Source organism: Diabrotica undecimpunctata, chromosome 4 (assembly GCF_040954645.1).
Source record: "Diabrotica undecimpunctata isolate CICGRU chromosome 4, icDiaUnde3, whole genome shotgun sequence".
Classification (NCBI taxonomy): domain Eukaryota; kingdom Metazoa; phylum Arthropoda; class Insecta; order Coleoptera; family Chrysomelidae; genus Diabrotica; species Diabrotica undecimpunctata.
This window is the reverse complement of record NC_092806.1, coordinates 33,052,800-33,078,803: the sequence shown is the minus strand read 5'-3', so window position 1 is coordinate 33,078,803 and position 26,004 is coordinate 33,052,800. Positions and strand designations below refer to the sequence as shown.

The following is a 26,004-nucleotide window of genomic DNA, read 5'->3' as shown; positions in this document are numbered from 1 at the left end:
GGCGGAACAGTTTAAAATTCTTCTTCAGCAAGAAGTACCATTTGTTAAAAAACAAAATACCCAAATGAGAGACGCTTTATCTGCCAAACTAAAGTTACATGTAAGTTTAAGGTATTTAGCATCTGGAGGCACTTTTGCACCTTAACAGTGCCTATATGTGTTTCAAAACGCACAATATCAAAGTTCTTACCTGATGTGTGTAATGCCTCTACAACGCTCTAAAGGATTATATAATAGTAAGTACGAATTGAAATATTATTTATTTCTAGTAACATAAACATAAAATCATCCCTCATATATCAAAATTCTTATGTTCGTTTTCACTGCCAATTATGGGTTCAACTACTTGTGATAAAATATCCGTATCACTGTAGGAATTGTTGCTAGAATATTCCATAGCGGTAGGTGTAGAAGCTGCAGAATCTGGTCTACTTGTTTGTAGAGTGTTTTCCATACGTCTCTGAATCAAATAGGACTGTATGTGTTGCATTGATTCTAAAGCTGAGAATTCTGGAAGTTTTTTTAAGTGGCAAGCAACAGATTTTCCAAAAACATCAAATTCGTTTTCCTCTACCCGCGCTTTTGTTCCACGTAATGATGCAGAAATTTTCCTGGGTTCTAATATGGTTCTTTTTTTACTGCTTTGAAAATTTCTTGCAGACGTCTTAGCTTTTTTTCGTGCAGGCTCCGCAGTTTTCTTATTAGTTATAAATGTGCCTTTAGAAGTAGTAGGTATGGCCTCAGAAATAACGCCTGGAAGAACAGTTGGTGGAGTAATTTCAACAAGAGTATATCGTGTAGTCTCCTCGATATCGTTAATGGTTGATTGTGTTTCAAAATCTGCGACATCCTAAAAAAACATAATGTTAAATATTTATAATGTACCTACTGTTGTGACTTTCTTAATTTGCTATAATTCTCTGCTAAATTCTACTAAATTTTACATGTTTAGGTTCCAAATACTCTAGGAATAAAAACAACACAATAAAAGTAAAAGTAGAAGAGGAACTAACTGACCCTATTGAAGATACCAATGGGATAAGACCGGGAGATTGCCTGAGTCCCCTATTGTTTAACCTGATTATGGATGAAATAATAAAAAAAGTAAGAACTAAAAAGGATACCAAATGGGAGAAAAACAACTTAAAATAATCTTCTATGCAGACGATGCAATACTACTGTCTCAAAATGAAGATGATTTACAACGTATGTTGCACCAATTTAATACAACTGCCAGAAAATTTAACATGTTAATTTCCCCAAAAAAGACAAAATAAAAACAGCAAATTTACTAAGGTGTAAATTGGAGCTAGAAGGTCAGATAATAGAACAAGTGATGGAGTTTAAATATCTACATAGGCATGGGCGTAGGAAATTTCGACACTAAGCAGGTAGCGACTAAAATTTAATGGCAATTTTCGACACCAGCCTTAATTCCCGTTTTTATCTTACAGGTATATTCGACACCAAATAAATATAGCTGCGACATAAATAAAATACCATAATTAATTAATTAATTTATTTTAATAAAAGTAATGTGCATTTTATTTCTTTATAACTGTAATAATATCTAAATATAATACAACTAGTACCTAATTTTTGTACATTTTCTTCTTCTTCTCTTCTTCAGTGCCTTAGCCGGTCCGGATGTTGGCGATCATCAAGGCTATCATGGTTTTGTTGACTGCTCTGCGAAACAGCTCCGCTGAGGTCATCCCAAACCATTGTCGGAGATTTTTCAACCACGAGATACGACGGCGTCCCGGTCCTCTTCTGCCAAATACTTTACCCTGCATAACAAGTTGAAGAATTCGATATTTTTCTTCGTTCTGCATCACGTGGCCGAGGTACATACACATTTGTACATTTACATGTACATTTACATTTGTACATTGTACATTTTACCGTTAATATACTTGTATACAATTATTTATTTGCTATTATAGGAATGATAAGATACAGCTTTTATAAAATCTAACCTACGTATTTGTTGGGATCGTAGTTTATCCATCATTTTCTCCAAAAATGCCAATTTAGCCTTAACAGTAGTATCTTTGATTTTTGCTGGTATATGTAAACTATTTATTTTGACATAAGTGTCTACTTGAAATTCTTTTAACTTTTTAATAAAAATAAAAATAGAAGGATGTGTTGAATAAAAAGAAAAATTAAATCTCGAATGAAAGGATTCACAGGCATTTGTGGTCCTCGCAATAGACGGATTCTGATTAGACCATATGTGTGGTGGAAATAGAGCGCTATCGAAAATGTAATTTTCCAGTAAATAATCTGCATATATATCAAGTGTTGCGTTTATAGGTTTATATGACATTAAATCATAAAGAAAGCATTCTTCAACTTCTGCTGGATTTAAATAAGTTAAACCAAACGTATGCCTTAACCATTTTCCAATTTCTGAATTTGTATCCTTATATTCTTGTACCAAACCCAAAGATTGAATTTTTTTAAACCCGTTTTGGTGTAAGTGAAAACGGCATCCACTAATTTTTGCATTGGGTCACATATACAATAAAGCACAGTGAATTGCTTTTTCAAAGTCCACAAATATTTCAGTTGGCTCTAATGATAATTGAAATGTTTCAAAAATCTTAGACCTTAATAAAGAAAATAAATTTTTGTATGTCATTGACAATTTGTCCTTTAACAAACAGGAAAAAAGGAACATAATGTCCATTTTCCAAGCCATGTATAGTAAATAATTGTAGAAAATTTTTGGTACTGTATGAAAATGTACCATCCATATACAAAGTTTTTAATTTACACAACAAACGAATATTTGTCTTGCATGAAAATACAGTTACATTTAATTCAGGATGATTTAAAAACAAAAAACTTTCATTGCGACAGGTTTTAGGAGAATAATTACTAACCGCGTTATGGACTTCTGATATGCTTCTTGGTAACGGACCTCGTAACAGTTTACGACGACAGTTGTAAATGTTCTTTCTTATGCTAGCTATGTCAGGAACCGTCAGCAAATTGACATCACACTCAGAAACAGCAGTTCTTGTAATTTTGGCAGGCTTTTCCGATATGTCCTCTTGGGCTTTTCTTTTACATGCATTGGTTACTATCTTTACTTCAAGCTTTTTTGGATCGGCTTCATGATTATGTACCAAATCACTTCTTGTGATGATGAGGTCCCCACAGCCTATTGTAAACACTTTTGCGGAACACTTAGTGTTTCTTTGGATGCAGCGCCAAAATATCTCGCCGCTTTTTAACACTTTCTGTTTCGAGAACGAATGATGCTCCACCACTAATAAATCTCGACCACGGGAACTTTTTATCAGACTCATTTTTTAAATATCCGTATACGTGCACAAGTCAACGTCAAACAAGAAATAAATTACAACTGAAATAATTTAGTCACAAGTACACAAGTGCCACGCCCCCCGCCGTGACAATAAATATTGGGAAAATCCGCTTGTCCTGCTTGGGTGCAAATGTCCATCGCCGCTAATTACCTACCTACCTGCTTTACGCCGCGGTGTCGAAATTTCCTATAATAAAATTTGACCCTTCGATTACCCCAGGTACAAAGACAATTTGGTGTCGAAAGTTCGCCCGCCGCTAGGCATTACATTATCTAGCTACGGAAAGCTAGAAACGGAAGTGGAAGATCAAGTGAATAGAGCAAACAGAGCCGCAGTTTGCCTGAATGAAACAATATGGAGAAATAAAAATATCGGAAAAGAAATGAAAGTCAGAATTTACAAAAAACAGTCATTAGATGAAAATACAAATCCCATCCCCATTAAGAGAGGAGTGAGACAAGGAGACGTAATATCGCCAAAGCTTTTCAACTTAGCCCTAGAAGACGTCTTCAAAACTACAAATTGGTCATTATATGGCATTAACGTTAATGGCAACAAGTTAAACCACCTCAGATTCGCTGACGACATAGTAATTATAGCGAGCACATTCAAGGAACTGCAAATTATGATGGGGGAATTAGCAGCCAGCTCCCAATACGTCGGCCTAAAAATGAATATGAAAAAAACAAAAATAATGACAAACACAGATGACCCCAGATGTATAACTATAAATGGCAGTGAGATAGAACAAATCCAGGAATATATCTACCTATGCAAAATCCTGACACTTGACAAAGAGAACCAAAGTGCGGAAATTACTAGAAGAGCAAGACTAGCATGGGCCGGATTTGGAAAACTTAGTTGGATACTTAAGAACCGCAAAATACCCCAATACTTGAGGAGCAAAGTGTTCAACCAATGTATCCTTCCTATCATGACATATGGATGTCAAACCTGGACCCTAACCAAGGCAAACATGAATAAAATAGCCACAACAGAAAGAACAATGGAAAGAGCAATGTTAGGTATACGACTGTCAGATAAAAAGAGGAACGACTGGGTAAAATCCAAAACAAAAGTCGAGGACATAGCAACAAAAATTGCCAAACTTAAATGGAGCTTCGCGGGCCACACTGCTAGACAAAAAGACCAACGTTGGAATACTACAATACAACATTGGAGACCTTACGAAAGTAAACGACCAAGAGGAAGACCACAGATGAGATGGGTTGATGAAATTAAAAGAATAGCCGGAACAAATTTTAAATATGTTGCTCAGGATAGAGACCGATGGAAGGAGTTGGGAGAGGCCTATGTCCAAACATGGACCACAGAAGGCTAAGAAGAAGAAGTCATTAGACCAATAATGACATACGCGGCAGAAACACGACCTGACACAGAGAGGACAAGAAGGAGGTTAGAAACAGCAGAGATGAAAAATTGATAGTAAAACACTATGGGAGCTATACAGAGCTAGAAGACAGATATACAGATATACGACGTAGATGCTGGGTGGAGAACATCAAGGACTGGGTAAGAAATATAAGAGTAGAATATACCGATCATATAAGCCGAATGACATCAAATAGAGTAGTAAAGACAGCAAGAGACGGTTCCCCAATAGGAAGACGATCAGTGGGCAGACCACGTAAACGAAGGAACGACAACTTACTGGAGGCACATTGAAAAACAGATATAGTCATGTCTACATAAAAAGAAGAAAAAAAAATACAGAAGAAGAGTAGCAAAAAACTATCCAAGGCTTTTATACAAGGTGAAACTTTCCACGATGCGGTGGGGCGCTGGATGGGAAACATATAATATTAAGACGACCTGTTAATTCAGGCTCAGAGTCAATCATCATCATCAATTAGCCTATATTTGTCCACTGCTGAACGTGGGCCTCCCATAAAATTTTCCACCTATTTCTATCTTGAGCTTCTTGCATCCAGTTTGTGGTGATGCGCTTGATATCATCCGTCCATCTAGTCGGTGGTCGTCCTCTGCTTCGATATGTCTCTTGTCTTGGTCGCCATTCCAGAATTTTTCTGGTCCATCTATCATCCGTTAATCTGGCAACATGTCCGGCCCAAGCTCATTTAGCCATGGCTATTTTTTCAACTGCATCTGTGACTTCTGTTCTTCTTCTTGGCTCAGAGTACTATAGCCATAATGGATCGTTTAGTAGTATTCTTTTTGCGTTAGTGAATGATCAATACTGTTGTCAGTATATAGACTTTGGAGCAAATGGAAGAACATCTGATGGGGGCGTTTATCCAAAGTCTACCTGCGCGTTGGAAAAGAATACAGTACATTTACCTGATAATACTGTTCTAGCAGATGCTGCGTGTCCATTAAAAGAGTATCCATTAAAACCTTACTTATATCATGACCCGTCAACAATAAAGCAAAAAGTATTTAACTATAGCATATAGCGTGCATGACAAATTGTGGAAAATACGTTTGGTATTCTTGTTTTCGCGATTCCCGATTTCGTGTATTTGAGAAACCAATTGCGTTGTGTCCTCAAAAGGTTGATTTTATTGTAAAATCAGCTTGTGCTCTACACTGTACAAGTACAATTTACATAAATAGGGGAAGTCTAGATTAAGAAGATATTGAAAGTGGAATGATATTGGAAGGTTGGTGGAGAACCGAAGCAAGAGGTACAGGTTTGTACGATTTAACCACAACAAATGAGAGTCATTATTATTCCAACAGAGCTTCAACACTGAACGACAGTGCTGTACCTTGTCAATTGAGTATGATTTCAAATGTAATAAGTTCGACTAAATAAAATACTTACAAATTCTGTTAACTGTGTGTCTCTTATTTGAACGACTCCATGCAAAATTCTATCAGCAACTGGGAACCACGGTACTTTCGGTTTATATATGTCATCAGCACCTGCCCCGAACTTCTTACTTTTTAAAATTTTGGCTAGTTCCAAGGTGTAAGCATTCCTCAGTGATCGTATTTTAGCTTTAACATTATCTGCCTGGAATCCATCAATTGCCATTGTTGTTGCAATATTTTTATAAGCATCCATTCGTGAATTCCTGTCTTTGTAACGATTAGAACGAATATCCCACAAACATGTATGTTGTTCGTACACTTCGAGAAATTTTATAATATCCTGAGAACTCCATTTTTTAACTCGTGAACTGCTCATTTTAATGATATTTTTATTAAAATTGATTAACCACAAATTTAAAAATATAATAATATTCTAAAATAATATACCTATAATATAATATTGGTATATATTATAATAATAATAAATAATAATAATATATAAAAAATATCATTTAAAATAACCACCAAACACGAAGGTTTACACGTGCAAGTTCAATTTAAAACGAAAACGACGACAAAATGGTCACTGGCACATGAAACGTTGGAAGATTCTACTTTAACTGGCACAATGCATGCGCGTTTAACACCTGCTCGCCAGTAGCTGTTTATACATACCATTTTATTTTGCTGGCGTGCCAACAACTAGTGGCGCCAGTAAATCAATGCGTGTATAAACTCGCCTTTAAGGCGAGTTTGGTTTAGGAGGTGACTGTTTTTAAATATCGGTATCGCTCACTGCGAGACAGATGGGAGAATCGTCGAAGTTCATGCATAGGCGGATCCAAGAGGGTGATGGGGGCGATCGGCCCGGTTTCTCAAACCAAGTGATTTATTTTATTTAAACTTAGCTCAAGTTGTATTAGAAATTTAAAAAAAGCAACTTTAGATATTAAGTATTGCGTAGGCTTGACAGATGACTGTCTGTAATGCTTTCTGATATTGTCATGCAGTAATTACCTTCAAAAATGAGGCTATTAATGCAGTTTAATCACCATGCTTCATTCATATTTTAAATCTTTCAATCAGTAAATCTTTATTACTTCAATATGTAAGAAATGCAATTGAAAAGATGAAAGAAGTGGGGGAAAGTCGGGGGTTAAATGGCCCCCTTGGGTAAAATGGTCCCCCAACATAGTTCTCATAATTTTCATAAAACCGCCGTTTAGCTTTCTTTATTATATTCAGTACTACGAGTGCCACTTATGCACGAAGCTGTGAATATGTGCGAAGTATTATAGACTAATTTTAATATAGCCTATAAAAACACATGTAATATTGCTAATTTTGTGATTACAAAAGTTGTGTTTTTAGGCGTTTTAATTAAAGTAGGTAAATTTTTTTAATGTAGTTTAAAAAGGCATTTTTTCTGTTTATTTCATATATGTTGGAATTTCTCTAATTATCAGAAGTCGCTCAAGTAAATTAGTTTTTATATTTAATCAGATTTTGAGGTAAAATGAGCCCTCCATGTTGAGGCAAAATGACTCCGGGGACCATTTTACCCTTGCTTAGCCTACCGAATAAAGTTTTGAGTTATACAGGATAATTTTTTATAATAATCAAATGTAGGTATATCATATTTACAGAAATATTGATTGCTGCTCTTAAGTACCTAAAAAAAGGATCGAAAATCATAATGTGTTGGTAAGTAAACTAAACGTAGACTACTTTATTCGTAAGGGAGATGTCAAAACATTATCGGTACTTTTTTTAAGCAACAGATTATTTAAAAAGCTTTGGTCGATTTACTACAACATTTCCCAAAGAATTGGAGACTTACTTAAAGGAATATGTTTTAGAGATGGAAGACTGACTATGCGGCATGGAGAAGAAAAAAATTTGTGAAATAGCCTACGGAGGGGCTATGAGCTTGCGAAGGGGAACGGTAATAAACACAGGTTCTCTGGAAACAAAAAAGTCAGCTGGAACGGTTTGGTTTAAAGATTTTCTAAAGAGACATTCAGAGATTTCTTTTAGAATTCCTGAGGCTACCTCAGCCACTAGAGCGAGAGACTTAAATTTTTTCCCTTTTTGATGAAACACAAAATAAAAATAACACCAATCCTATGACAATATACAATATGGATGAGTTTGGTAACCAGACGGTCTCTAACAAATTGCCCAAAATTTTAGCACACAAAGGGCGGAAACAGGTTGGTTTCTTAATAAACACTGAAAGGAGATACAATGTCACCATTGCTCTCTGTAAATGATTCGGGTCAATTCATTCCTCCAGCAATAATATTCCCTCGCAAACGAAGGAATGTATCGAGGCGTCCCATATGGAACGCTTTCTCTTTACAACTAATCTGGATACATAAAATCTGACACTTTTATTCTGTTCTTAAATCATTTTCAACAACATACACAGTGCTTGGTTGAAGATAGGGTCCTAATGGCGTATTTTAATGAGGAAGTTATTTTATGGCTTAAAACAAACCCTGGAAAAGTCATAACTCTGTACAATATAGCTAGCTTATTTGGAAAATCGGATCGAACAGCTGCCACATTTAAGAACGGACTCTGTGGATTCTAAACAACATGCATCTGCCCTTTTAATCCAAACATATTCCCAGATTATAAATTTAAACTATTATGTACAACTGATCGACCTATTGTGGAAAATGAAACCGTTGATCCTATTCATGAACCAAGAACTACTTCTCCACAAAGAGATACTTTGGTTTTAAGTTCTTTACTTATAAGGAAAAGAAAAAAATACTATCATTTTATGTAGGATTATACTTCTGTAACTCCATATGCTATATCTCTACTATCTCAAAGGAGTTCAAGACCTCGTAAGGATCAACTTAATCAAAGGAACAAGGTTTTCACCTCTACACAAATTTATTTTTTGATAAAAGAAAAACAAAATATACCAAAGTCAACTTCAAACGTCAAGAAAAAGAAAGAAAATAAAAGATTTAATTTAATGATGATAAAAACATCAGTACATTCAGTACATCTCAGGCGAAGGAGGTTTGGACACTTTGTGCAATAAATGGTGCCATTTATGTATGCGGGTATAACTGGAAAGCAGAAATTATATGTATATTTGCGATTTTTGTAAATAGCAATGTTTTATTACTTTTTCTGTACACAAAACTGTAGGGGTCATTTTACCCCATGGACGGGATCATTTTACCCTAACCATGGTGTAAAACGTTCTCTTTTTAAAAATAATTTTATTTTTCTTTTAATTGAATATTTAAATATAATTTTTTCACAAAAATATGTCTTGCCATACCCCTCTTATTGTTTGATTAAATTTTCCTTAAATATTTCGTTTTTTGTTATTTTTAGCTTAAAAAAATGTTACAGGGACCATTTTGCCACACACAAGTAATTTCTTTTTTTAAAGCTTCGTCAAAACGCAATGCAGTTTTTAAAAATATGTTTATAAAAATATAATAAAAAAATTAAAAATTACACAAATATTGTTTGTAGCAAGTCAAAAAAATACATAGTATATAAAACAAAGGAATATAAAACGTAACTTAAATATATACAAACAAGAACACATATTAAACAGAAAAAGATTTATGGCAAAGTTACGGTAAGCAGTTCAGTGGATGTGCAGCAATGAGTCATAATAGATTCTTCTGAGCAGTAAAAAGAGTGTTTTAGAAGATATTTTTTTATAACTTTATTGAGACTATTATAGCTTAGCTGTTTAATACTTTTTGGTAAAATATTGTAATAGTTACAATTAAGACAACTTTTTTCTGAAAGACTTAATCTACAGCGATTTGTTCGTAATTGGTGACAGTTTCGAGTATTGTGAACATGGACATCAGACTGCTTTATTAAATGGTCCCGTTTTCTGTGAATTTCAGTTAGAACTTGAGATATCAACAGAGTAGGTAGAGGCATAATTTTGAATTTGATAAAGAAAGATCGGCAGTCTTCTAGAAAACTAACCTCTGCTAAAATTTCTTCTTCTTCTTTTGCATTCTAAAAATTTGAAGTGCATTTGTTGAATTGCCCCATATGATTACACCATAGTTTAGGTGAGAGTGGAATAAAGAAAAAGTATGTCATTTTTAACGTTTCAAAGTTGATAACCCTTGCTAGTTGGCGAATAACAAATAATGAACTTGATAGCTTTTTCTAAAGTTGTGAGATATGAGCCGACCAGTTGACTCGATTATCTATGATTATTGCCAATAGTGTAACAGTCTCTTTGTTATCTGGATCATTGTGTAAATTACTTGCAGATATAACCAAATTTTGCGTTTTATCAGAGTTAAGTTTTAGTTTGTTTGCAGCAAACCATAAGCTAGATTTAGTAGAAACTTCCTCATAAGAAATTTTTAAATCATCATTATTTTTTCCTGATATAACGTATGTCGTATCATCTCAGAATGGTATGGTTTTGTAAGGAGATATGAATTTAGGCAAGTCGTTGACATAAATAATAAACAAAAGAGGTCCTAAGACCGAACCTTGTGGAACTCCATGTTTTACGGATAGAAAATCGGAGAGATGACCTTTAGACACTACCGCCTTGTGTCTGCCACATAGATAAGAAGCTTAAGAGGGATACGTCTAATTCTATAGTAATTTAATTTGTGGAGCAAAATGTCGTGTGAAACGCAATCAAAAGCCTTTGACAAAGTCGCAAAGAAAAATTCCTATGTGGTTGCCGCGTTCAAGCCCCTCAGTCACCTCGCTCATAACATTACATAGCGCGATCGTAGTAGGACGAACACTGTTGAATCCATATTTATTGTGAGTTGCTAAAGTAATTATTTGACGCAAAATAGGAATAAAATTGTTTGATAACCTTTTCGATCACTTTCCCAAACGTAGAAACAATGCTTATGGGTCTGAAATTGTGAGTTTTTGAGGAATAGAAGTTTCTCGTCAGTTCATTTTCAACATTCTCGTTATGTTTTTGCTTAATTCCGGGTATTACTGTAAGTGCTCAGGTATCGTCATTTTTTTGAAAGCCGCTTTTAGCACAAATTATCAGCATGCCCATTTTCATTACAAAATGTCAACAGTCCACGACATACTTGAAAAATTCTATTTTTATTGTGTAACGTTAAAGAATGGCTTCATGTGATTTAATTTACGACCTACCTTATGGTACACCATGTATACTAACCGCAATAATTATCACACATTCATAGCTTCTTTTTTACTATTTTTAGAAAATATTTTTTATTTTTAGAATCATTTAAATAATCAATTTATAATTATTATTTGTGCGTAATAGTCTTTTATTATATCCTTATTGATGCGTTAAATTCTTATAGTATTATTGCACAGTTTGTTTTTTATTGTATCATCATATTGGAATCTTTTGACATCCGTTATTAGAAGAATATTTTCAATAAATCTCAGGTGGTGGAGAAGTCTTTCCCCGCCTACGTTTATTTAGCTACGCTTTTGGATGCACTCATTTCAATGGTAGGATAGGTTAAAATTTAAAGTTTGATTCCCCAATATTCCCATGCAACTTTACCGTTATTCATTGTCATCATTTTTGCGTTTTTGTTAATAATACAATAAGATGACAAACTTAAATATGTTCTTAAATGCACCGGGTAGATATTTTCTGTGAACTGGCATTCACAAATGGTAAAAAACCATGTAAAACACAATGAAACCTAGATAATCCGGTCTCTGCTTAATACGGAATCTCATGTAATATTAAATTCTTAATGATTAACTGCATATTGTAATGTTAAAATATCTGATAAGATGAAATACTCATAAACTAACACAGAAGCGGAATACCCATAATTTGTAAAAGGTATTTTTAGGGTATTTTAATTTTTTGCATGGAACTAATTTCCCATTAAATTCTTGTATTTGAAGTTATGGTACCGTAAACATGGCCTACTTTGCCCAGTGGGTTCAACTTTGCCCACTGTAAAGGTTATAAAATTTGTAAAAAAAAATACTTGGCAACATAGCAAAGTACCACAGACACATACCTAAGAAACATATAGAAATCAAGACAGTGTGAACTAAACTGCGAGACTGAAGTGTAACGCTGGTAGTAAGGTAAGAAATTTGAACACGTTTTTGTAGTTTTTTTAGGTTAAAAGCTAAGCACTGCAGTGCTTAGCTTTTAACCAATATTTGAGTCAATATTTTGATTTTTAAGCAGTGATTTTTAAGTCAATATTCCTATTACTACAGTAATAGGAATATTGACTTAATTTTTGTTTGTACGTCTTATTTAGTATTTCCTTAACTGATTTTGTGATGGAACGTTCATCAGGGATTACATGTTTTTTCTTTATAAAACAAAATACAAGTGGGCAATGTTGTCCTGCCATTTGTCATTAATATTTTTTTAAATTTTTCTATATAAAATGGTTTATAGTCATTTAAAAGGAAACTAAAGTGTGCTTTTAAGTTTAACGCCATAAAGTATTAATTATTACGTAAAACAGAATGTCGGTATTTATCTAATTATTTTTTTTTCTTTTAAGGAAAAAATCAAAATGCCAAGAAAAAGCAGAAAAAAATTGGGAGCAAGGCAGTATGTAAACTACTTTGACGCCGTGCTTGAACGAGCCGTGGAAGCAGTGAGAGCAGGTTTAAGTTCTCGTCAGGCAGAGGAACGTTTTAAGGTGCTACGCCGAACCATTCTCAACAAAATTAAACAAACGCATGTTTCCTCCATTGGCCATCCCCTTACACTCACTAAAATAGAAGAACGTCATTTAGTGGATGTTGTTATATCAAGTGCAGAATATTGCGCTCCTTTAACAAGCCTAGAGATTAGAATGCTTGTCAAACAATATTTAGATGCCAGAGGAACTCGAGTTGTTTATTTCTCTAATAACAACCTTCCTAGTTGTGACTGGGTCAAGGCTTTTTTGTCACGACATAAGCACATTTTAACTCAAAGGCACTGTCAAAACGTTAAACGCTCCATGGCAGCCAATACTGAAGAAATCATAGAAGAATATTTTAATAATTTAAAAATAACACTTGAAAACATCGAACCTCAAAATATCCTGAATTATGACGAGACAAATCTGTCAGATGACCCTGATACCCAAAAATGTGTATTTCGACGTGGGACAAAATACCCGGAAAGATACATGAATGCCATTAAAAGCGCAGTGTCACTAGTGTTCGCAGCTACCGCAACAAGAGAACGCCTACCACTTTATGTTGTTTATAGAGCTGAAAGATTATATGATAGATGGATAACGGGTGGCCCCCCTCGTACATTGTATAATAGAACAAAATCTGGATGGTTTGATGCATCAACTTTCCAAGACTGGTTTTTTAAAGTTGCTTTACCGTGGTCAAAACGGGATAACAGCACCAAGGTTTTGATTGGGGACAACTTGTCTTCACATCTCAATATTGAGATAATAAGGGCTTGTCAAAGGGCAAATATAAGATTTGTATTTCTGCCACCTAATTCTACAGGGCTTACACAACCACTTGATGTTGGATTTTTTTGGCCTTTAAAAAGAGCCTGGAAAAAGATCCTTACTGATTTAAAAACTAGTCAGCCTAACTTAAACTCAGTTGAAAAAACCATCTTTCCTCAATTGCTAACAAAACTAATAGACGCGATTGAACCAAACTTTAAAAAAAATCTTCAAAGTTCATTTCGCGCAACTGGAATTTGTCCCTTTGACCCACATGAAGTGCTAAAAAAGATGCCAAATGAGAGATTTGCGAAAAGAGTAAGCTCTGAAATTGATAACGCATTAATAAATTTTTTACAACAAAAAAATAAAGGAGATACCATTAAAAAAGGAAAGGAAAAGTTGCTTAATACTGAACCCGGTCAATCAGTTCAATTTGAAGAATTTGATCAGAATCAGGAGGGAAGTGGGATCGCGGATTCAGAAGAAGAAATAGAGATAGAGACGAATGCCGACGAAAATTTAGCAGAAGGAATGGAGATGGAGATGAATAACAGTGACGATGATAATGTTGAGAAGGCAGATGAATTACATGAAGAAGAGCAGGATGAAATGGTTGAAAATATCGAGTGTGATAAAAATATCGAAGTAGATGGCAATAATCTAAAAATTGGTACTTTTGTGGTGGTCCAATTTCTTACAAAAAAAAACCGTTAAACATTTCATCGGGATCATAGTAGAAATAATAAACGAAGACAATATGTACTACACCGTAAAATTTTTAAGAAAAAATATAAATGGTTTTGTTTATCCAAACATATCAGACATATCGGACGTCAATTTTGAAGACATTAGAAAAATATTAAAGAAACCTTTCCAAAGTAGAAGAGGATATTTTTCTTTTAAAGAAAATTTAAGTTGTTTTCAGTTATAATTTGTCTTGTGTTTTTTTAATAAAAATATAATAATTTTTCTTGTATTTTTTTAATAAAAAGTTCTGAAAAATAGAGTTTTTTTTCTAGTATTATTAAAAAATAAAATTCAAAAGTGTATGGTGGGCAAAGTAGTCAAATCAAAACGTATGCCGCGGGCATAGTAGTCCTATTACGTTCCAATTTTGCCCTACAGTGAATTTAAAATAGGTGGGCAATGTTGAACTTTTTCGGGGCAACTTTGCCCACCTTGCCGTTAATTTTTTTTCTCGGCTGTGTTAAAGATTGTGATAAAAAATGATAAGTACATTCTCTGTTAACATCTCGCTAGTTCTCAAAATAATTTTTGTATGTATTTATATGTGCTAAGAAAAGAAATATTTAAACAAAACTGAAATTTGCTGGGCAAAGTAGGCCATATATACGGTATAGATATATGAAAATGGGATTATAACTGCCTGACACACTGTGATCTTTGCAGATTTGTTGTGCTCCCTTTTTTCGTTAAAGCTCCTTATCTAGTCCGGGGCTTTTTTATTTTTTATTCGCATGATCTATGAAAAAGTCTAATGAGGTTTCTGTTTCTTTAATCACGATGTCTTCTTGGTTTGTGTCTACATCGTCGTCGTATAAGTTGTTATAATATTCAGTCCATTGACTTACATCTATTTGGTGAACTCTTTGGTGATTTCGATCAGCTCACGTTCCCTGCCCCTTCGACGCAAAACTTCCAAGTTGGGGGCATGGACAGTCCAAGGTAGTAATAACATTCGCGATATACTCACATTTCAAATGCCTAAATTTTATTCAGGCTGCTAACTCAGCTCAAGTCCATACAAATGTGTGGAATATATGTAGCACGTTACAAAATTCGTCCTTATTTATATACCTAGCGATATGTCGATTAGGGGGCTACTCATTTTTAAAAGGTTTGGACTAGCTATTTCAATCCAGCTGACCATCAATATTTATAATTTTTCGACTTTTAACAGTCCTGTATAAAAACCGCTGTACTCTTCTGCTAAATATAGCATCTCCAAAAAAATGAGTATAATAATGAAATTAAATTGTCCAATGATATAATTAAAAGCTGTAAAATCATGAAGGAAAAATTAACAAGCAAATTATATATTTTTCCTTCATTTTGCAATGTAGATATTATAAATACATTTGCTTGGTGTACAGGCGTACACAAATGAAATTTGAATTGACTCATGATAGTTTCTGATTCGTTCATAGTTAACGATTCCTTTTAATTGTTAATTTTTGGGATAGCCAAATTAGTTTGTTTGTTGATTTTCACGTGATGTCGAAGATTGGTTCAAGGAATTCCTAATAGTAGTATTGGGTTCTTGTAAAAGGAATGAATCATAATGTATATTTTTAATTAAAAAAAAATATTTATTTAATTTATTATTTACACAATGTACTTGCTTTGTGCGTTTTACAAAGAACGATGGTTGGATTGTAACGATGGAACAGTGGCTGCGTTTTTAGGTCTGAGATAATCATAATTTCAAGTTATAACTTCTAATTCTTTATCTTGTTCTGAAGCTATTTTCTTGTGGCATTTTAAAGTAATTACTATTTTAATGGGAATAAGCCACAATTGAAGGTTAAAATAAGTTTATTGGCTTTTCAATTTCCACTTCGGAAATCGTTATCAAAATACAAACATTAATAAATTAAACAAATTTTGTTTTTTGTTACTTGGTGGAAAATTCTTCTAATATTTTAATTTTATCTGACTCATTTATATTGACAATTCAGACATATATTATTCATTTTAAAGTAGACGACTTTAAAATAATATTGCTTACGTTACTGGGACAACTTTATTGTAAGATAGTTCATTGGATTACATGAAATCAACTTTAACTTGAGAATATCCATCAGAAAAATTCATAGCACGTAATTCGTCTTTAAAAAGACAACTACATGCCATGATAACAGTAATATTCTCCTGTTAGTGATTCCATAGTAAGTAATGAGGAAAAACCAGGAAAAATTCTCATAATACTATCTCGACAGGGTAAGTATTTGGTCTTACATTTAGTTTACTCTTAATAAACACCAAATTCTGATTTTATATGTTTGTTATTTAAAAAACATAAATGATGTATCTTCGATATGTTACTGACTTACCAACAGTGGTATTCACCTTTTATTAACTTCCTCTTTTAATATGGGTAACCAGATCCTACTGCATTTTGCTGAGGAATTTGTGACACAATTGGTCTCATTTAGTATAATTAGAGCCGCTTCTTTAATGTTTCTTTTTTTACCATTTGTTTCTTTTAGGCATATACTTGAACCCTATGTTTATTTTATCATGCGTGCTTACATATTTGAGATCTATCACATTCTCTATTTTTAATATATAGTCTCATTAAATAAACGATAAAGAAGAGACAATAACATTTACCGTGGAAAAGGAACGTAATAACACACTGCCTTTCCTGGTATTTTTCACCAAGTAACAAAAAACAAAATTTGTTTAATTTATTAGTGTTTGTATTTTGAGAACGATTTCCGAAGTGGAAATTGAAACGTCAGTAAACTTATTTTAAGCTTCAATTGTGGCTTATTTCCATTAAAATAGTAAGTATTCTAATTAATTATTATATTAATTCTTATATTTATACAGCCTTAATCTATAGATATCTAATTCTTCCACTTCTTTCTCTTGTTTAAAATCTATTGATGTGTTCATATTGATCGTTGTAACATCTCTTGTGTGGTGGACTGTCAGTTATTCCTCTACCTCTTCTCGCGCGTTCCTTGTGTGCTGTTTTCAATTGACATTGCCTATATTTCTTCATTATTATTATATGACTATAACATGGACGCCTGATGTAAGTGTTGTAAGTGTGTAAATGTCTCAGTCTAATGCAAGTGTTGTAGGTATATTCTAACTTTACTGTCTATTCTCATGTATCTGTTGTTCCAAATTACGTTTCATACATAGATATCTAAAATTATTTCTGCTTTGTTGTTAAGACTTCGAAAATCTGTTGCAGGATCGTATTCAATGGAAAGCTCAATTCGTAGATATTGGAATTGTGATACTTTTTTTATAGTTCCTTTTTGATAACTAGTTTATAGCTTAGCTTTGTAGCTATGGGAATGCATTTTAGGTTCTTAATTAATATATTAGTATTGATTTCTCTACTTATCTGATGAAATAGATGTAATCGTCTTTGTAGATCGTCTTTGGTTTCGGTTTTAATTACCACATCATCTGTAAAGCAGACCACGTTGATTCGTTAGATTTGCATTATATATGCCATTTCGACAGCAGTACCATTCTTTTATTTCATCCATTAGTAAATTAAAGAGAAGTGAACTTAGGCTGTCTCTTTATCTCATTTCTCTGTGTTTGATTATAGTTTTGCGGGGTAAGGTTCTTGTCGTAACCTTAAAAAGTATATAGAATACACAAAAAAAAGACAAAGAGAAGGAATTGGCTTCCTCCAAACAATGCCTCCAACTTTGCCGGTTCTGCGCCGATCTTCTCCAGATTTTCACGTCTAGCAAATATTACGCGTCCGCTGCCACTTCATTCTCTCACCTTTTTCGTGGCCTTCCTTTTGGTCTTGCGTCCTGCATTTTACTATCTGGGCTCTTTTGGCAATCTTCCGGTCTTCATTCTCACTACACGACCAGTCATCGAAGTCTTTGAAGTTTAAACAAATTCTGAGATCGGTGCCTCTTTGAACAGTTGGTAGAGTTCATGGTTGTACCTGGATCTCCATACTCCGTTTTCATAAACAGTTCCAAATATCTTCCTAAGACTTTTAGTTCGAAGACTTCAGCTTTCGTTTTGTGTCTTCTGTCGTCACTTATGTCTCACATCCATAGCATACTATTGGTCTGATAATAGTTTTGTAGAGTCTGATTTCGATCACCAGTGTGTGTTTTTGGAACACATGTGCGAGTAAAAAGTAAGCTTTGTTTTCCTTTACTATTCTTCTTTAAATGTCTGGTTCTTCTGCTCCATCCATGCTTAATGTAACTCCCACATATGTGGTTAGTTTTTTGTCTTTTGAATATTTATTTCTACTCCGGTCTCTTCTGCCCCTGTTTTTAATTGTGAATATATTGCTGCCGCCTCTTCTGTTCTGCAAGCCATGATGCTAATGTCATCGGCATAGGAGGCAATCTGTATTGATTTATTTGTTAGGAGATTACCTCTTCCTATATTCAGCTGCCCTATCACATATTTAAGAGTCAGGTTGAATAGTGTTGGTGCCTGCCCGTCTTCTTGTTTTAATCCTCTGACTATTGAATGGTTCTCAGTGAGCTCATTTTACACTCTAACAATTGCTGTTGACGAGTCCATTGTTGCTTTTACTAGTCGGATGTATTTTTGGGGGATGTTAAAGCTATGTAATATTTGATATAACTTTTGTCTATTAATTGAGTCGTAGGCCTGTTTGAAATCTATGAATATGTTGTGGACGTCAATGCCGAATTCCCACCATTTGTTTAGAATTTGTTTCACTGTAAATAGCTGATCAGTTGTAGATCGTCCTTAGCGGAATCTGGTTTGATATTTGAATTTTCGCATTTCAGTTTATCCCGTTTTTTATAGATTGGGCATATAAGCCCGGTTTTCCAGTCGCTAGGTATCTTTTTATTATTAAAAATCTTATTCCTAAGCGTATACATTTGTCTTACTAGGTGTTCGCCACCTAATTAATGACCTATATATTCAACAAGATACTTCGTTAACTATAAGCCCATAAATATTAGAGGCTTAGATACCTTAAAGAGAACGTTTCCAAGCATTTAATTGTCGAACAAATGCATAGTCGTGAAATAAGCTTAACGTTGGAAGGAAAAAACGTTTAGAGTAAGAGTCAGTGAGAAAGCATGAACAAACTTGCTGAAAAGTTGATGTTTAGCAAAGAAATGGCTTTGTGCCATTTGTTTATGTACTATACATTACAGATCTGCCAACAAACAGAAATACAGTCACAGGAACAGTTAATTAAAGCATCATGCAAGGTCACCAAGAAAAATGTTTAACATGTTTTTAAAAGTGTAGAATAAAATCAACGAAACTAAAACAGTTAGAGTAAACTTTATTCTACAAAGAGAACTACTGAAAAAAACTTCCAATGTAATTGGTAGATTTGTTAAAAAAACATTGATATAATGAAAACATCCAAATGGATTAGAATTTTTCAAAACGTTTTTTGTTCTATAAGAACGCCATCAGTAAATGAGTACTTTTTTAATAACCCCATCACAAAATTGTTAAAGTAACTTTTTAAAGGTTGAAAATATTAAAATGAAAAAAAAATGTCATTAAATTTAACTGTCAGAGCCAGACGTGAGCAGTATTTTAGTTAAATTATAGTAACATCAACATTGAGTCGCTTTAATTTTAATCTTTTTAACTTTTAAAATGTAATTTCAACAATTTTGTACCGTTTTGTAAAGGGCTTTTAACACATAGAGGTGCCATGTTGGGTCAAAGTTATCCACTACTTAAATTGGAAATTTTTTTGTCTAGGGGCCGTGGTGGGTCGATATTGTTTACCACACGTTTTCATGTTTTAGGCCGCGGTGCATCGCGTTAGTCCAAAAGACCCATTGGTACTGCTTTTAGCAATATTTTACTATGGTTGGTTTTTATGCCAGTGGACTAAGTTGTCCACTATGGTCCCAGTAAAAATACATTACCTTTTTTTAGTTTTAAGGCTGATTTATAAACTTTACGTTGGCGCTGACGTTAGCGTTACAACATGGTCAAATGGGAAACTCGTATGTCTATTTATAAACATCGTTCGCCGTTGGCGTTGGCGTTCGGTTCCATTCAAGATGAACCAACTTTATCTTTTGCCGTTGGCCGTTGTAGCACAGAATACACCAACCCTTCTGTGGTTGTAGCCACGATCACAGAACATAAAAAAACTGTATCTTTGTCATCGCAGCCAATAGCGATACCGAAAAAGTGACAAGGTTTGTAAAACAAATCAAACTAAATTATGTATTTGTTTATGTTTGTATTTCCATATGTTTATAAAGTGAAATAGTTTAGATAATTTAATTTATATTCCCTATATATTAGAAATTCCATCAGAGCAATAGTTTACATTTATTTTTGGTTTTACCATTTGCAGTAATTTTTCAAATACTGGAACCTGCATCTTGGTATATTTAAAAAACTGCTATGTATCCCAGTTTTTTATATTTGCATAATAATTAAAATTACCTCTTGTCTTTCTGTTCTGGTTAATGGGCCTCCGTTTGTATTGACGTTGTCTTTTATTTCGAAGGCTCAGTGCTCCTCGAATACAAAGTATCGTGTATAAGTGCCACTGCACCTATAACAAAGGCCGAGCATTTTCATTTTCTATTGTATTAATTTTCAAGCAAAAATTAATAATACCAAATCTAAAATGTAAGGTTAGAAATGATCTTTAACGCCAACGCCAACCGAAAGTTTATAAATACAGTATATGATAGCCAGCGCCAAGGTCAACGGCGAACGCCAACGCCAACGTAAAGTTTATAAATCAGCCTTTACTTTTACTAAATTTGGTATTTTATTACCTGAATTAACAAAAACACAATTGTTAATTATTTAGGAATATATTTAGTGAACGCATAAACTTGAACAAATATTCAATAAAAAAAATATCAGCCTTCTATTGTTTTAACTGTAAAGAATGCTGAAATGAAATTTATTTAACTGCTATGTCTTTATTTAATTTATAATGTCTTTATTAAAAGGTTCTTATTTTAATTTATTAAAAAGCACAATAATTTATATAAGTTTATTAACCACTAAGAATACATAATTTATTTTAGGCGAACGTAACAATTAAAATCGCAAGCGCGTCTTCTTCCAAATTAACTGATCCCCTTCAATTACAGTTCCGTTATTATATATGAAATCCTGTTAAGTCCCCAGAAGCTCAGACCGGTTTTATTTCGGTCTACCTGGACACCTCGAATCGGATGATTCATCATAATTTGGGTCTAGATCCTTCGCCGAAATTTCTACAACAAAACAGAATTAGTCATAATATATTTACAGTTATTTTAGGCCATGATATTTATCGTAACAATGCACTTCAAAAAAGCAATTAAGACACAAGTGCTTATTACATATATTGCAGCGGTATTTTGTTTTATTCGTTTTATTTTTTGGAAGCTTCCTTCCCATTTCCGTGACATATTTGTGGTAGCAATTACTAATTAGAGCTGTCTCTTATCCGATTCATAAAATTTATGATCTTGATTATCAGAAACAAGCCGGGAGTAAGTCAATTCTTTTGATTTGCCTGAAAATTTAAAATAATTAAGATTTGGGAATGGGAATACAAAAACATTTCGCATTTACCTTGTATAAGTTCTTCCCGAAATGTCATACTTGACATTTAACTGTGTGTTACTTGTTGATGCAGTGCTGCACAAACTGCTAACTCGATAGCAAGTTTACGATACCATTTGACCCCGCGTCTGAGAGTGGTGTTATAAGATTTCATCTGATCTAAAACTATATAGTTATTGAGAGAAATAAAAATTACTTTGTATTACCTGAAATGTCAACATAACTTTTGTGCTTATTACACTTAATAATGGATTTAGGCTTCTGCATACTCCTGATTTTTTATGTACTGATATCAATACATAAAAATTCTGATGGACAATACGCATTTGAAAATTTATTTTGAGCTTTGACAAAAGAAAACTAATCTTATACAATCTGTTATTGCTTTCCATAACAGCTTCGTTTCTTGACATTAGCTGACAAAGTTCATTTTTATATGTGAACTTTTTGGACCAGTAAGAAAAAATTGTAGGAAGAGGAAGAAGTCCATCTACATTATTAGCCCCAAAAACGTTTCAATTTCTTCTGGTGTTGTATCTTTCCATGATTGTATGCGTGATCTAAGTTTGCCTTGAACCTTTTGCTGCGCAGCATATCGATTAGTTTCGTTTGTAAATAGTTCAAAAATATGTCATCAGTATTCACAAGTTTATAAAAGTCGTATGGAGTCATATTATGTATATTCATCATATATAGAACTACGGATCCCTGGATTTTACTTTGAAAATACAAAGTTTTTCAAATTATTTCAGGTAACAGGTCCCCACTCGGTTGATTGTTACATTTCTACATTAATCGGAGTTTTATCGTCGTCAAATTCGAGAAATACTGTATTTTGCTTAACAACATCCTCGACAGACTTTTCAATATCACATGTATTGGCATTTAGGTTTGAAATCTGTTGTACATATAAGGAAAAATATACTCCGCTTCTGCTACATTGGATGTCTGTTCAATTTCTCTTAAAAGAAACTCTTCAGCTATCGGTTGTTGAGAACTGGTTGATTTCAATGTCTTATCTTGTGTTTTAAAACGTGAATCCAATAACATTTGACGTTTCTTTGGGGATATTGGCTCATCAAAACTAGCTGAATCTGAATCACTTGTTGATATCCAGACACGTCTGGTGAAAAATTAGACTCTTCAGAAAGTATTTGATTCCAAAATTTTTGTAGTCCTTTCTGTTCTTTCTCATACGACATTATTTTGCAGATCAGGTGATGTCAGCTAAAATCCTGCAAAAAAAATGTTTGGCCAGTATGGACCGTCAAACAACATTCTCATGGTGGCACTCTATGTGTTAAGCAAGTACTCAAGTTTTTACTGATGACGTTCTGATAGGACCGAAAACGTTTTGAAAAATTCTAATCCGTTTGGATGTTTTCATTATTTAAATGTTTTTTAACGAGTATACCAATTGCATTGGAAGTTTTTTTTACTTTGTTGTACTCCAACCATCTTATGCATGAATTTGGTTATGAAGAATATTTTAACTGTAGGGCTAAAAAATTGTTAACAAGATCATACTTTGATAGATATTTTTTTCCTATGTAGCTACCTATATGCTATTTTTATTACGTATCTATTGGCAATCAAATCAAAATCGTAATCAGGATTTTGACAATTTAAAATGTGTCACTATATATTTTTATCCATTTTGTATAATTATCTTTTAAATTGAACTTCTGAAAATTTACCGGACACTCGTTCATTCAGGAAGTGGTATTATTGTTTTATCAGCAACTAACTCAACGATCAGCGCACGCTATTGCCGCCGACCTGACCGTCCCCCCATACTTATATTTAGCGGCAGGAATCCGAACAAAGCTTCAGATTTTCAGAATCATCGAGACTGTACCGACCGAAAGCGCTACTAACAAGTAACATTTACTAATTTTCGTACGGAGTGATATCTACAATTTTGAACATGAGAGGAACATTGGCTGTTATTGCCCTTTTGGGGTATTTGTGCTGTACGACTGCTTTGCCAGGTAAGCGAGTTTTTTTTTGTATTTTCCACGACTAGAACCGGTTTGTTTACTTTTGGTTATGATTTTTTTTAATGAGGACAATGTTTTCAGCCGGTAAACCTGCATTATTTCTGTGTTTTTATGAAAAGCTTTTATTTGGTTTACCTATCCAATGCTATCATCAAAAAGAAAAATAATTTATCTGTTCCTTTATTTAGAAGCAAAGCCTGTTGATGCAACTCGCTTAACCTGTTGCTTTTATTTAATTTTTTTTATCTACAAGGTATTTCTAATTCGACTATCTACCTTTGATCTTTTTTAAATGTGAGAAGTCTTGTTTACTAATATTTCTTCTTCTGGTGAGACCTGTTTATGTCCAATATTGCCTATTGACGTATATTTTTCGCAATTTTTTAAAATACTTTTATAATCAGTATTTTTATTCTGAATGTATTTGTAATCTTTAGTATTATTGAAAAAATCTTCAGCTTTTCTTCTTAAACAATTTTTTTATTGTGAACAGCGATTAAATTTCAGTACAATAATTAATTTGTATAGAGGAAGATTCATTCGAATACTAGGCTGGCAGACTGTTCAAAAGTAAGCAACAATTTTTATTTATGCCTATATAATATTTTTAATCGTACAGATATTTATCATTCAGCCAGTCACAACTTCTCACCCCTGTGGGATTTGAATCTCCTTCCCTCCAAAAATCGTGAACACTTAACCCCGAAAGTAGAATCCCAACTCCTTAACCAGTGAATCTTATACCTAAACTTAAATCCATCGTTTTTAATGTTAGTCCATTATTTTTAACTCCATTGCATTGTACTTTAATACCTATTTTTCAAAATTCGTAATAATATCTTCCACAGTTTTGAAGTTATTTTCTTGTGACAACTTCTCTTTGTAATTACTATATTTTTGTGAATATTATTTTATTTGTTTTTTTATTTGAAAAGATCATATTTTATTAGACTTTAAGACTTTAATCGAGGGCATCGTTTTTAAAATACAAATTTTTGAAAATTAAGTATTTTGGTTTTCGTTACTGAGACATAAATGTCTTCTAATAGTTTAATTTGATGACTCGCTAGTAATAAAAATTTACGCATATCATAATAAAAAAATGAAACTTTAAAATGGTAGATATTGGCAATATTATTGAGGTGCAATAGTACATTTAATTTTCAAGAGTACATGACATTGACATTAACTTAAGAAACCTCTCAGAAAAATAATGATAGCATCCGTTTGGCCTTTAATAATTCCACACAATTCATCATATTCAATCATGACAGTATAATTCTTTTTTTAGTTATATTTTTATTATAATTCATGGAGAGAAACCAGGAAAAAACACTGATACAATATTGCTTATAATGAGGCAACCTAAATTTGCATTTATTAACTTATCAATGTTGGTATTTTTGTTTTGATTAATTTTTCCATTCGATCCTTATGTTCAATGTCCAATGTCCTATGTAGATTTATTTTTCCATTCGACTATATGTTAAATGCCCTCCGTAGATTTGCATACGTGAGATATGTTCATTTATGAGAATATTTAGCGATGTTACAGTTTCAATGAATAATTTTCTCATTCACAAGGTGTTATGTAAGTACAATCTTACGTTATTTCTAGTTGATTATTGGATATAGTTTTATATATAGATTCCAATGTGGGGAACCAAAATTTGACACTAGTCTGAAGGATCATTATTCCCATAATATTTATCCGGCTTTTCTTTTCTCAAATTATGTTTATTTAGAGATCGAAAATCGTTTTTCTCTATAAGCGTCATTTTTTCAAACACTTTCAACTTTATGGAGCTCTCAAAATTATACTAATGCCTGCAACGCTCTAAAATTTGACATATGCCTAAAAAGTTGTACTTTCTACAACTTATGTTTGTTTTGAAGTCGTAGAGCTCTAATCGGCGAAGGAGGTTATTTATCTGACCACCAGATATAATAACTACAGTATCTTGCATCGACTTTCAATCCGTTTAATTACCTCTGAAATTATCTTTGTTTATTCGTGTAGGACCATTTACCAGAACTTTCTGTGATCATTAGAAAACCAAATAGCATTTTTTTTCTTAAAACCATATTTCCATTGTTTATTAACATTAAGAGATGAAACTTGAACAAATTGTAAAATAAGTTCTAAATTGTACGATCCAACTGATAGATGGCATGCACAGG

The 26,004-nt window shown here is 33.3% G+C and overlaps 2 protein-coding genes across 2 annotated transcripts in view; one reads left to right on the top strand and one right to left on the bottom strand.

Moving 5' to 3' along the window:
- Positions 1-278: 278 nt before the first annotated feature.
- On the bottom strand, positions 279-6,913 carry LOC140438205 (uncharacterized). Its single transcript, XM_072527915.1, has 2 exons — positions 6,145-6,913; positions 279-850 (listed from the first exon to the last, which is right to left on the bottom strand). The coding sequence occupies exons 1-2, from the start codon at positions 6,508-6,510 to the stop codon at positions 293-295; spliced, it is 924 nt and encodes a 307-aa protein (XP_072384016.1). The 5' UTR covers positions 6,511-6,913; the 3' UTR covers positions 279-292.
- A 16,585-nt stretch (positions 6,914-23,498) lies between these two features.
- Positions 23,499-26,004, top strand: part of LOC140439422 (uncharacterized) — a 79,274-nt gene continuing 76,768 nt past the window's right edge. Inside the window, exon 1 of the mRNA XM_072529321.1 lies at positions 23,499-23,814. Within this exon, the coding sequence (XP_072385422.1) occupies positions 23,751-23,814 (64 nt within the window). The 5' untranslated portion in view covers positions 23,499-23,750. The remainder of the gene's footprint in view (positions 23,815-26,004) is intronic.